At 33.8% G+C, this 14665-nt stretch overlaps 2 protein-coding genes and 1 long non-coding RNA gene across 13 annotated transcripts in view; 1 reads left to right on the top strand and 2 right to left on the bottom strand.

The window, feature by feature from the left end:
- The window catches only part of LOC141403733 (zinc finger protein 711-like), a 170980-nt gene that overhangs the window by 112941 nt on the left and 43374 nt on the right, over window positions 1-14665 (top strand). The gene's annotated exons all lie outside the window — the stretch shown is intronic.
- LOC141401681 (uncharacterized) overlaps window positions 34-14665 on the bottom strand; it is a 24813-nt gene continuing 10181 nt past the window's right edge. Inside the window, exons 2-3 of the mRNA XM_073982019.1 lie at window positions 10951-12127; window positions 34-1437 (exon numbers count right to left, since the gene is read on the bottom strand). Coding sequence (XP_073838120.1) covers window positions 252-1437; window positions 10951-12074 — 2310 coding nt within the window. The 5' untranslated portion in view covers window positions 12075-12127 and the 3' untranslated portion in view covers window positions 34-251. The remainder of the gene's footprint in view (window positions 1438-10950; window positions 12128-14665) is intronic.
- On the bottom strand, window positions 3403-5613 carry LOC141403831 (uncharacterized). The gene is made up of 2 exons (XR_012412905.1): window positions 5437-5613; window positions 3403-4872 (listed from the first exon to the last, which is right to left on the bottom strand). It is a non-coding gene; the product is annotated as an uncharacterized lncRNA (long non-coding RNA).

Below are 14665 nucleotides of genomic sequence, written 5' to 3'. Positions count from 1 at the left end.
TTCATTTATTTCATTTGAATGACTTGTGGACATTTTCCACGATCCTTAGAACCTTAGTAAATTCATATGACAACACAATACGACAGTCGAGCGAAATGCCATATTACATACTTGACATTTGCATAACCCTTTATAATTATCTTCAATATGCTGATGTAATGAATTCACAGAATCACTTGTGTGTTAACAATATTTTCAATAAAAATGCTTTGGTTCGATGATATCCATGACACTTGGAGATAATTCATTGTCTAAAGTCTTTTTTGTAGTACTTCCTTTTCGTTGGGATGCGACCATTTAATGTGTAGGGTCAGATCGAATAATTCCTTATAACATTTTCCACAAAAGGGACAATGGTGTCTGCAATTTTTAATATGTTTTATGATGCCAGATTTGTTTTTAGTCTGCCTATGTACCCCGGAATGAACTTTTGGTTGCATTCTTACATGGGTAGTAAGGGCTATATGTGAGGTAAATCTTTTATGACAGATTTCGCACCTATACTCTGTATCTATAGACGAAGAATGATTATTTCTTATATGTCTCAGTAGATTATAATGTTCTTTATAACATCTACCACATATTTCACAACTATGTTTAGTAGATATTTGAGGGGAACGAGCTTCTGGATGCTTCCAGGCAGAATGCCTAATAAGACCTTCTTGTGTGGTAAATCGTTTATTGCAAATTTCGCAGATATACTCGGTATCTATAGACAAAGGATGTTTATCTCTTATATGTCTCCTTAGAGTTGATTCTTTTATATAAGAACAAGCACACAGTTCACATTTATGTTTAGTGGATGTTTGAGCTAAACGGGTAGATGAAATAACCGATATCTCTTTATTATCACTGACATAAGCGTTTGTATCACCTGTGTTGTCAAGGTCTTCACTATTATCCTCACCTGTGTGAACATCAGTTATTTCTAATTTGGACAAGGAGACTGGTTGAGTTGTACTATTTAAATGTTGTTGTGTAATATGTTGAGGTTGTATTTCATCATGGATAATAACTTCGGTACGATCATCAGATTTCAATGTGAATGATGACGGTGAGTAGAAGCTCAGAAGAAGTGAATTCTCCGGTAAAGGTTGGTCCGTTTCCTCCACGTCTTCTTTGCTAGGTGAATCTTCTGGTAAAAATTCGTCCATTTCATCCACGTCCTCTTCCTTGATAATATCATTTGTGTATTTATCGATATTCTCTGGTACAAATTCTTCCATTTTATCCAAATCGAATTCATCTTCTTTAATATCATTTACCATATTTGTTAAATGTTCACGTTTTGTTATATTGTAGCTTAGCGTATTTGCATCATTGTTAGTGTCTCCCAATTCATAATCTTTGGCAATGGGTTCAGTTTTTATACAAAAGCTTTCCGACATTTTTACTTGGAATATGTTAATTATCCAAGTACAAAGTATTAAGGGCTGACTGTAAAAGAAAAACAAAGATTTCGTCGCATGTAAATATTTTGAAGTGTCTGTAACAACATATAATTTGTATTTAACAATTTAATTTAAATTTAACAATTTGATGCACTTTTTATTTTCACGGGCAAAATCTTTGAAGATATGGCAGCACTAAACGATGGTGAAGGAAACGGCTAAAGCAATTAGTAGCTCCTCTCGTAGACTAATTTTCTCTTTATGTCGAGATTTTCATTAGGCAATTTTCCTACCAATCGTAAAAACCGCCATAAAGTTTTTATTCTACAATCAATCATATGCTATTTAATAATAAAAAACATATATGTAGTTATACCCCGTTTATATATAACCGGATTTAACAAACCGACTGGGTTTTAAATGTCAATTCCATTGCTTATATTTCAAATAAATCCTTATAAAGAAGGTTAACCCTGCAAAAAGCTCTAATATAAACAGCATATAAGTCCCAATTTACATTGGGCGAGTTTACTTGCGGCAATTGTCATTTTGTACGAGAGAGGTGAGGCATATGGTAACCCTTTGCCTCTCAGCACCCTCTCTCATCTACAAACTGGCAATTGCCGCAAATAAACTCGCCTAATGTAAATTGGGACTTAATGCTATTAAAAGCTGTGTTCCTTTACTTACCTGAGGTTACCATTTTTACCATTTGTTACCATTTTTAACCTGCAAAGCGTTCCTTAACCCCGAAAAGTGGCAAAACTGTAAGCAATTTTTAAGAGAGTGGAGAGAGAGCGAAAATGGCTTTCTCTTATACTTTTTGAGTTACCGACAAATATCGGTAAAATTAAAATGCTTACAATATCGCTAAATAACGGTAAGTTAACAACCAAAATAAAATTGTCACTAATTCCTACCGATAACAATAGCGTTGTCAACATTTATTTGAACATTTCATTCAAAATTTTATGTTTTCATTTTACCGACATTTGTCGTTAACTAAAAAAAAAAATGAGTTAGAGGATCGCACTACAGATCTACAATTTTTTCGTTCCTTTACTTTTCTGGTAAAATTGTTCATGAGAGAGCAATTTTGACAGTTTTCTCTATTCCATTAAAGGAACAAGGCTTTTAATCCCCATTATTATAAGTCTTCTGTTGTTATAGTTTGGATTTATCGAACAGGTTTATAGCGTTCCGGTTAACTTAAAGATAAAAGTGATCATTAAATTTCATGGAGGACCTTCTTTGCATTAACTTTTAACGTTAAAATTATATTTTTAATTCCTCCAAATTGGTTTATTTTGCATTTTAAAATCCATCCAATAGTAAAAGAACACATATAATAATGACCCTAAGACCATGTTTATATTGTGGCCTTTTGCAGGGTTAACCTAGTTTATGAGGATTTATTTGAAATATAAGCAATGGAATGGACATTTGAAACCCAGTGGGTTTGTTAAATCCGTTTATATATAAACGTTCTATAAGACCATGTTTATATTACTCGTATAGCCTTTTGCAGCGCTAACCTTCTCAATGAGGATTTTTTTGACGTATACTCGACATTTGAAACACAGTGGGTTTGTTAAACGTTCTATAAGTGTGTTTGTTTGTACACTGTACAACAAGAAGTATTTCTGTTATTATTAGGTCTGTTCGATAACTTCGTGAGTAAAAAAGTAATTGCAACAATTTTTCATTTCTCGCTTATAGTACGTTTATATATAGCCGGATTTAACAAACCCACTGGGTTTCAAATGTCAATTCCATTGCTTATATTTCAATTAAATCCTCATAAAGAAGGTTAACCCTACAAAAGGCTGTAATATAAACATGGCCTTACTGAACAAGTTTGATATCGAACAGCTTTGTACACTTTTGTACAACAGCGTTAAATCGATATGAACATTTTCCCGGTCCCTTGAATTACGAATTATGGTTATTCGATTGTAGACCAAATTGAAATAGTAATGAAATAGATCTTGCAATAAATGAAACTCTTGCATAATTTTTATTAATAGCTATCTTTATTTAATATTTACATTTGAGCGGATTTTCTTTCCCGGTAGATGGAGTTTTCGGTTAATCGGGGTGCGACTGAATTTCACATTTATCTTCAGTAGGTGTTTCATCTAACCGATGTTTCCAATCAGAATGCCTATCCAGACCTATTCGTGTGGTAAATCTTTGATTGCAAATTTCGCAGATATACTTTGCATCTGTAGACGAGGGATGTTTCTTTCTTATATGTGCCTGGAGATTTCTAGATTCCAAATAACATCTACCACATATTTCACACTTATGTTCAGCGGGTGTTTGAGCTACTGGATGCATCCGGTATGAATGCCTACCTAGACCTGATTGTGTGGTAAATCTTTGATTACATATTTCACAGATATACTCTGTATCTATAGACGAAGGATGTTTTTTTCTTATATGTGTCTGGAGAGTCGAAACTTCTTTAAAACAAATACCACATATTTCACATTTATGTTCAGTAACTGCTCTATGCTTCTGGTATAAATGCCTATCAAGACCTCCTTGGGTGGTAAATCTTTGATTGCATATTTCACAGATATACTCTGAATCTATAGACGACGGATGTTTCTTTCTTATATGTGCCTGGAGACTTCTAGATTTCAAATAACAACTACCACATATTTCACATTTATGTTCAGCGTGTATTTGAGCTACTGGATGCATCCGATAAGAATGCGTATCACGACCTCTTCGTGTTTTAAATATCTCATTACATATTTCACAAAGGTACTCTGTATCTTTAGACGAAGGATGATTTTTTCTTCTATGTATCTGGAGATACACAACTTTTTTAAAATAAATACCACATATTTCACATTTATGTTCAGTAGGTGTTTGAGCTTCTGAATGCTTCCAGTAATAATGTTTATCAAGTCCTCTTTGTGTGGCAAATCTTTCATTACATATTTCGCAGATATATCCGTCACTGACGTTAGCGTCTGTATCACCATTGATCTCAGGGCCTTCACTATCATTTTCATCTGTGTGCATATCAATTATTTCTAATTTGGGTAAGGATATCTGTGGAGTTATTGTACTTGTTGGGTGTTGTTGTGCAGCATGTTCTCTGTGCGCTTCATCATGGGTAATAACTTCCGTACACCCATCAGATTTCCATTTGAGTGATGACGGTGAGTAAATGTTAGGTGAATTCTCTGGTAAAAATTCGTCCATTACATCCACGTCCTCTTCTTTGATAATATCAATTGTGTATTTATCGACATTCTGTGGTACATATTCTTCCATTTTATCCAAGTCTATTTCATCTTCTTTAATATCATTTACCGTATTTGTATTGTAGCTTAGTTTATTTGCATCATTATTAGTGTCTCCCGGTTCATAATCTTTGGCAATAGGTTCAGTTTTTATACAAAAGCTTTCCGACATGTTTACTTGGAATATTTTAATTATCCAAGTATAAAGTATTAAGCGCTGACTGTAAAAGAAAAGCAAAGATTTCGTCGCATGTAAATATTTTGAAGTGTCTGTAACAATAATTATTTTTTATTTAACAATTTAATTTAAATTTAACAATTTGATGCACTTTTTATTTTCACGAGTAAAATTTTTGAAGATATGGCAGCACTAAACCATGGTGAAGGAAACGGTTAAAACAATTAGTAGCTCCACTAGTAGACTAATTTTCTCTTTATGTTGAGATTTACATTGGGCAATTTTCCTACCAATCGTAAAAACCGCCATAAAGTTTTGATTTTACAATCATATGCTATTGAATAATAATAAAAATAAACATATAGTTAATGCTAATTAATTAACTATCTTCTGAAACGGTAATGACCTTGCCGCTTTTTTTACCGAATATTTTCTTTATATTTCTCCCAATGTGAAACACTGTGAGAAAAAACCAAATGACTGACACACACTCTCATTACCATCCACAAACATTTGGTGGCGTTTTTGACATTTCACATTATTTCTTGATAAACATTTTCTATTCTAAGGGGTAATAATAAATGTAAAAAAAAAAACGTAAAAATACCTTGATTTTGAGGTGAGCTTATGAATATGTTTAATAACACGTATTTATTGTTATTTCATTATAAACTTAAACAACAACAACAACAAAATTAAAACTAAATAACGCGCTGGTGCGAAGTGAAAAAGGGTAGCGTTCAAACTATGCTATGTTGTCGTTTTAACAAGAGAACCAAGTTTTGTCAACAAAGCGAGTGAGAGAGAGGAGATAACACTGTTGTTGTTATTGTGCATGGCACCATTACCAAGGTAGATGCATCAGTTGATCTAACTTGAACTGGCAAAATAAGTTGCTGCAACTTGAAATCTCATGCAAAAACACAACAAATTTTGACATTTTAAGTGTACAACAAGACATTTTTTGTAGTTATTTTTTCGCGATGCATCTGCCACAACTCCGTGGATTTTTTGCCTGACATTGGCTTTGAGCCGGTGGTGCTAAAAATAGTTTGTGCATTAGTCCCTCTGATCCTCGGGGGAGCCTGTAACCCCTAGAGGACGCGTCCCCAGGTGGCGGATAGGGGAATGCTTCCCAGATATGGGTGGGTGGTAGGAGGGAAATCAAATACCTCTTGCGGATCTACAGGCAGCGGTGTCTGTTTCCACAGTGGGCGGCTGCAAACAGCGTCTGTACTCTAGGAAGAGCGGTTGAAATCAAGACGGTAAACTTAGAACCCATCAGAAGATAAGGGGAAATCACTGATGTATGTATTTATCCCTTGAAAACCATATAACAATGAATGCAGAACAAAAGACACGGCACTCAATCTCCGGTAACTCGAGGGTGCTAAGAATCCCCGGAGGTAAAACCAAAAAGACACTGAATATTGGTACATGGAATATTCCAAGTTTATATGAAGCAGGAAAACTGAACAATACCATAGCTGAAATGAATAAACTCAATGTGAACATACTGGGAGTGTGTGAAACTTGGTGGCCAAACACTGGAGATTTTGTATCCCAAAATGCAAATATATACTTTTCAGGTAATTCGAATAGAAATCATCGGAATGGAGTTGGCATTATAGTGAAAGAACATATAGCCAAAAGTGTCATCGGATTCATTCCACAATCTGACCGAACTATGATAATAAAAATATCAGCAAAACCAGTCAACATTAATATAATCCAAGTCTATGCACCTATAGCAGATAAAAGTAATGACGAGATTGGAGCGTTTTACAATGAAGTCGAAGAACTCATTAAAATAACAAAACCGCATGAAAAAACCATAATCCAAGGCGATTTCAATGCAAAGGTAGGAAGCGATATGGTTGCCGGAGTAAAAGGAATATATAGTCTAGGAGATAGAATTGAAAGAGGTGACAGACTCATCGAATTTTGCCAGGAATTAAAAATGAAAATTACCAATACCCTGTTCACCCTACCGCCAAGAAGTTTATATACTTGGAAATCCCCCCAAGATGATAAGGAACCAAATAGATTTCATACTTATAAACACATACCCTAGCGCAGATGTACCATCTGACCACAATCTTCTGATGTCAGAAATCCACATAAAACTAGCACATCAGTCAAATAAATCACGAAATCGAAAAATTGAAATAGGAAAACTCGAAAATCCTATAATAAGGTCTGACGTTTCTTCTCAAGTCAACACAGAGTTAATCAATATCAACAGGAATGTCGTGGAAAATATATGGAACAGTGCGAAAGTGTAAAAGTTGGATGACTGAAGAGATATTTCAACTGATGAATGAGCGTAGAAAATACAAAAATAGTAACTACGAGATGTATTGGGAAATCAACAGGGAAATTCAAAGGGAAGTGCGTATAGTCAAAAATAACCACCTGAACAGTCAATGCCAAGAAATTGAACGACTGATTACACTGCACGACGACTTTCAGTTACACAAGAAAATGAAAGAAGCAGCCAATTCATCAGTACTTTACAACAATAATAATGAACCCGTTTTTGAAACTGCTGAGAAGAAAGATATCTGGAAAGAATACATACATACGGAGACTCTACCAGATCGGATTATGACAACCGGATATCACAGCAAATGACAGGCGAGGCAATCACAAACAGTGAAGTTGTAGATGCATTAAAATCCTTCCGAGAACGAAAAGCCACGGGTCCTGATGAAATACCTGCCGAAATTCTAAAAATGATAAATGGTGACAATGTTGACCTGCTGACAAAACTATTCAACTACATATATGACACCGGACAATACCCCCAGGATTGGCTGAAGTCCACATTTATAACCATCCCAAAAAAATCTCCCCCGAGAAGATGCAACGATTACCGACTTATCAGCCTAATGAGCCATGCCCTAAAAATCTTCCTTAAAATTATACATAAACGGATATATGAAAAATGTGAAAAGGAAATGGGTGAAATACAATTTGGCTTCAAAGAAGCAAAAGGAACGCGTGAATCACTATTCTGCGTACAAGTGTTGGTTCCAAAATGTAGAGATGTCAATAAGGATGGTTTTATGTGCTTTATAGACTACGAGAAAGCATTTGACACCGTACAGCATGACAAGCTCATGGATATTCTGGCGTCAATTGGAATAAGCGAGAAAGAAATTAGATGCATTAAAAGTCTGTATTGGCATCAAAGTGCACATCTTAATATAAAAGGAGTAAGACAGGGCTGTACACTGTCCCCACTATTGTTTAATATTTATTCCGAAAAAATATTCAAAGAATCAATCAACAACGTCCAAGATGGATTCCTAATAAATAATGAATACGTAAACAATATCAGATACGCTGACGATACTACCCTAATAGCAGACAGCTCATCGGTTCTACAAAACTTTGTCACAAGACTAACTGCTTGTAGTGAAACATATGGATTAAGATTAAACACCAATAAAACAAAATATATGATAATAAGCAGGAAAAATAATTTTGAAAACATGAATATAATAATTCACAACACTCCACTCGAGAGAGTGTCGAGCTTCAAATATCTCGGGTTTTCCATAAATGATCAGTGGGATAACTCCGAAGAAATTAAATGCCGGATAGAAATGGCAAGAGTATATTAACATTGATATTAACATTGCAACAAAGACAAGGTTCATAAAGGCCTACATATGGCCAGTTTTGTTATATTCTGTGGAAGTATGGACTTTAAAAGCAATAGATGTCAAGCGCTTAGAAGCCTTCGAAATGTGGATATATCGAAGAATTCTTAAAATACCGTGGATAGCTCACCTATCAAATGACGAAGTTCTACGAAGATTAAACTATTAAAATTAATTTTCTCGAAATTGGTCACCGAGTCCTGAATGGCTTTCAGAAGATAGAAAATATACACTAACATGCCAAAAAAAATCGTAAGGATAAAGTCTTTCATGGCCATGACCTGTTTTTTTGGCAAAATATTTAACAAAAGTTAAAAAAGGGAATATTTTTGACGCATAGAAAACAGGATTCACAAACTGTTCATTGTTATTCTCGCTTATAGAGTTGCCATGGATTCATGTTATATACATTTTTAATTGCCACAGGACCAACATTTTTGTAAGTTGTTGGTTTTTTGGTTATTTGATATGGACTTAAAAAATACTGAGGTGTTATTATTGGTAAAATTGAAAACCGAATATTTTTGACACTCAGTGTAAGTCGAATTCTCTATAACAGACCTGTAGTGGGATTCTGTAACTCATTTTTGCTGTTACCGACAAAAATCGGTAAAATTAAACCGCAAAATTATGACTAAAAACATAAAGAAAAGTTGGCATCACTGTTTGTGTCGGTAGAGGCTAGCAACTACTTTTTATTCATCGTTAACTTACCGAAAAATTTCGTTAATTATCGAAATTATAAGCATTCTAATTTTACAGGCAATTATCGATAACAGCAAAAATGAGTTACAGAATCCCACTATTGGTTTTATGCACTTTTCTTAAGGCCTCGACACATAAGAAGAATGACATTCTTGCTTAAAGACCTCGTCACATAAGAGGATTTCTGGCTTAATTCATTAAGTTGCATGTTCTTCCGACTTTAAGTTAAAAGTCAAAGCCTACGAAAATCGAGTTTCAGCACACATTCAGCCGCGTATAGTTGCCGATTTTCGTATGCTTTGACTTATTTAATGAATTCAGCCAGAAATCCTCTTATGTGACGAGGCCTTAAGTCATATTTGGTAAATGACTAAAGACCAAGTTAGACCTAATTCAAATGTGATTCTGAAATCTTTTTATTAGGTCGAACTTGGTGTTTAGTCTTTTATCAGATATGACTTCAGCAAGAATGCCATGCTTGTTATGTATCGAGACCTTTAAGGTAGAAACACAATGAAATACGCCGCTTTTTCACTCTCAGTTTCATGTTAAAGGCTAAAGGCCAAGTACTACCTAATTCAAATGATTTAGGCAGCATTTGAATTTGGTAGTACTTGGCATTTAATCTTTTACATGAAACTGATCGTGAAAAAAGCGGCATATTTCCTTCTGTTCATACCTTTAGTCTTCGGAAGAAAAGACTGCGACATCTTTTGTAGTGATCAAAAAATTGGCTGGTGAAAGCATAACTCTACATTGCAGCACCTCTTCCACTGTAGAGTGCTTCTGTTGACCATTTCTGAAAGAAAGGGTGCTCTCTCAACCAAAAAAATTGCAGGAAGTTATTGAACAACATTTTGTATATCACAAAATGTCAAAAAATCTCTTTCAACTCAGAATTAAAGAAGGTGATCCAAAAGGCGAATTCAGTCCGTAGTCTTAATTGGCTGTCAAAATTTGTTGCGCGAAAGTGTAGCAGAAGCTTAAATAAAGATGTTGTACACTTATGGGTACTTTACACGATATGTATTTTACATATGGGTTGTCACTTTTTATATACAAAATGTATACGCAAAGTGACAACCCATATGTAAAATACATACCGTGTAAAGTACCCATTATAATAGGTCTGTTCGATAACCCAAAAGTTTGTACAAATTTGTACAAACTTTTACAAAATGCTGTTCAATAACAAACTTGTTCAATAAAAGAGAAATGAGAAGTAGTTGCAAGTACATGCAAGAACTTGCAAATACTTTTTACTTGCGGAGTTATCGAATAGGTCTATTCTTTATAGAAGAGAAATATTTGTTATTTATTTTTGATTGAAATATATACGAATTTGTACAAATTTTTGGGTTATCGTACAGGCCTAATGTTTATCTGTTTTTGAGTAGTTGAATCCTTTCAAACATCTCAGAGTAGTTTCAATTCATCACGTTTTTACTGTTATGTCGGCACAATTATTAATATCGACTCCCCGTGAGTTTTCTCACTTTTTCCTTTATGTTGAAAGGGGCAAAAAGACAACACTACCGGGGAGTTTACATTCATAATCACTACCATTTTATACTTATATATAACTATATCTTTATAATTATGTAAAAACAATTTTGTAATAATTTTATTGATGGCTTTGAAATGAATTAATAATAATAATAGAAATTTATGCTTTCTTTTTCCGGAGGATGGAGGTTTTCGATTAGTCGAGGTGCGACCGTATTTCAGATTTAAGTTCAGTAGGTGTTCAAGTTACTGGATGCATCCGTAAAGAATGTCTAGTAAGACCTGTGTGTGTGGTAAATCCTTGATTACAAATTTCGCAGATATACTTTAAATCTATAGACGCCGTATGTTTTCTTCTTATATGTGCCTGAAGACCATAAGATTCCGTATAAAAAGTACCACATATTTCACATTTATGTTTAGTTGATTTTTGGGCTACCGGATGCATCGCAAAAGAATGTCTATCAAGACCTAATTGTGTGGTAAATTTTTGACTACATATTTCACACATATACTCTGTATCTATAGACGAAGGATGTTTTTTTCGTATATGTGTCTGGAGATACAAAATTTCTTTAAAATAAATACCACATATTTCACATTTATGTTTAGTAGGTGTTTGAGCTATTGAATGTGTCCGGTTAGAATGCCTATCAAGACCAGTTTGTGTTGTAAATTGTTGATTACAAATTTTGCAGATATACTCAGTATCCATTGACATAGGATGTTTATCTCTTATATGCCTCCGTAGATTTGTTTCTTCTTTATAAGATTTACCACATAGTTTACATTTATGTTCAGTATGTGTTTGAGCTCCACGAGCTGTCCTTTTATATTTTAGAAGTTTTTTATTTAAAACCATGGCAACTTCTCGAGAGCTCTTTTTATTATCACTGACATTAGCGTCTGTATCACCATTGATCTCAAGGCCATCACTATCCTGCCCACCTTCGTGTACATCCATTATTTCTAATTTGGGTACGGATATCTGTTGAGTTATTGCAGTAGTTAGATGTTGTGGTGTAACCTGTTGATGGTCAAGTATATCATGGGTAGTTACTTCCTTAAGATCATTAGATGCCCATTTAGGTGATAACGGTGAGTAGTTGCTAGGTAAATTCTCTGGTAAAAATTCGTCCATTTCATCCACGCCCTCTTCCTTAATTATATCAATTGTATATTCATCTGCATTCTCTGGTAAAAATTCTTCCATTTGATCCAAGTCTAGTTCATCTTCTTTAATATCAGTTACCATCAAGTCAATTATTGTTGTATTGTAGCTTAGTGTATTTGTATCTTTGTTAGAATTTTCCTCTTCATAATCTTTGGCTATGGGTTCAGCTTTTATACAAAAGCTTTCCGTCATATTTACTTGGAATAGATATTTAAATTATCAAAGTACAAAGTATTTAGGGCTGGCTGTAAAAAAACACAAAGATTTCGCATGTAAATATTTTTAACTGTTTGTAACAAAAATTTTTATGTAAATTAAACAATTTGTTGCAGTTTTATTTTCACGATCAAAAATGTTTGAAGATATGGTAAAGGAAACGGATAAAACAATTAAGCTTTGTTCCTTTACGTTAAAGTTTCTTCAAGTATTACCATTTTTAACTTGGAAAGCGTTCCTTAACCCCAAAAAGTAGTAAAACTGAAAGCAATTTTTAAGAGAGTGAGAGAGGAAAGAGAGCCAGTATGGCTTTCTCGTTTACAAATTTTTGCTTTGACAATTAAGACAAAAGGAAAAAGAAAACTATGCGCTTTGTCAAAGCAAAATAATAAAAATTTAAACCAGTGAAATACAAATATTGACATTTATTCTATTTGTTATTTTTTTAAGCGGCCATGTTTGTTTTTGACATTAGGTCTGTCTGGTTACTTTCCCAACAAGAATTGTCCAGCAAGAACTTTCTCAGAGAGTAAGGAGTTTTTATTCTCTTTTGCAAGAGAATTGTAAAAAGTAAACCGACACCTTCCCAGCAAAAACCAGCAAGCAATCAGCTGACTTGCCAAAACAGAACAATTTGTCCGCCTATGAAGGAACCATGGTAGAATAAAGTAAAGGTAGGCCACAGCTAACAGCTGATTACAATTTTTTTATTTTTATGGACTAATCTGTCAAAAGCAGGGTTGACATATTGTTCTGTTTTTGACATTATGCAATCATAAAGGTAGATGTATCGCTGAATTGTTCCAACAAAAAACGTCTGCTGTAACACTATATCTTAAAATTGAAAACAAGGACAAAAAATGTGTATTCGCGTGGCAAAATAAAATTGTTGATTTTTTTTAGCAAAACTTACGAATGAACGATTTATTAAATATTGATATTAATTTAAATTTGTTCCAAAAGTACGGGAATGTAAAAATTACAATTTTTGTAAAAATTCTGCTGAATTCTGCAAATCAGATGGGAGCAATCACGATGTCAGATTAGCCAAACTTGTCAAGTAGAAAATAAGTGAATGACATTTTTCACTGTCATAAGTTTGGGAAGAACTTTTGCTATTTTTGGAACACTTTTCCAACGAGAATATTCTGGAGCCTAGCTAAAGAAATGTTTTTACACTATATGGCACTTTTAACATATAAAAAGTTTTCAGGAAGAAGAAAAGTTGCTAGTGATTGCTAGAAGAAATTTGTCCAGCAATAATTTGCAAACTCTCAGCAAACGAACTGTCAGAATTTCTCTCTCAAATCGCTCTCTTTTACTGACTTTTTGTGTTAACTTCCAACAACAATTGGTTCAAATTGTTAGTCTATGGTCATAGACAAATAAATTTATAGACGAAGGAATACTCAATTTTGACGCTATCAAGTTACTCAAACCCGAAAACTCAAAAAAGTTCGAAGACGTTTTTTTGCGGAAAATGACAATATATTCATGGATATTTTTATCTGAGGATATTGTTCCCATCAAAAACTAACCCCAAGTTGTCTTTTGCCGGAACAAAATATTTATTAACTTGTATTTTTGGCATTTTATATTCAGTTTCTTAGTTACCACACTGAATTCGAACATACTCGGTGAGAGCATTCCGAAGTCTATGTTTTCATTAGTCTATGTATGCTATGGTCACTAATACCAATTTTTTTGCTATAAAATAATTATTTTTCTCCACCGACAACTATTTATCAATAAAATGTAATCCTTTAAATTCGTTGAATTTAATTTGGCTTTTTTAAAAAATTTGACAGATCATAGCTTTGTTCCTTTACTTTTTTAATGGTAAAAGTGGTTAAAGAGAAAACTGTCAAAATTGCCCTCTCATGAACATTTTTACCAGAAAAGTAAAGGAAAGGTAGATCTGTAGTGCGATTCTCTAACACATTTGTTGAGTTACCGACAAAAATCGGTAAAATTAAAACGCAAAATTATGAATGAAAAGTTCAAATAAATGTTGACAACATTCTTGCTATCGGTAGAACTTTACGACTGCTTTTTATTCGTCGCTAACTTAACGAAAAACATCGGTAACTACCGAAATTATAAGCATTTTAATTTCACCGACAATTGTCGGTAACTCCAAAAATGTGTTAGAGAATCGCACTGCTGGTAGCAATGTCAAAAAGAAACATAAAAATTCAATTTTCTTCTTTTATTTCACAGTTTTTAATTTACTTTTGTCAGCGTTCGACTTTTTCTTTTGTTTTTCGTCCATTTTTTCTTCATTTTGAAATAATCGTCAAACAAATGTCAAAAAATCAGATCTACAATTTTTTACCTGCAGAAATTTGTCTGGTAGCCTGTGGTAGAGGAGATAGGCATTTGTGTCCTTTCTCACTCTCCTAAAAATTTCTGCCAGTTTTACCACTTTTTGGGGTTAATGAACCCTTTGCAGGTTAAAAATGGTAACCTCAGGTAAATAAAGTAACACAGCTCATATTGCGTCAAATGTTTCTATGTGGTAATTCTCCGATGCATTTACCTTATTAAATGTGCCTTAGATCAGCAAT

The sequence above is a fragment of the Musca autumnalis genome, unplaced genomic scaffold (genome assembly GCF_047663935.1).
Source record: "Musca autumnalis isolate F117 unplaced genomic scaffold, ASM4766393v1 scaffold_4, whole genome shotgun sequence".
In the NCBI taxonomy this organism is placed as follows: Eukaryota; Metazoa; Arthropoda; class Insecta; order Diptera; family Muscidae; genus Musca; species Musca autumnalis.
This window is presented reverse-complemented; position numbering and strand designations above follow the sequence as displayed.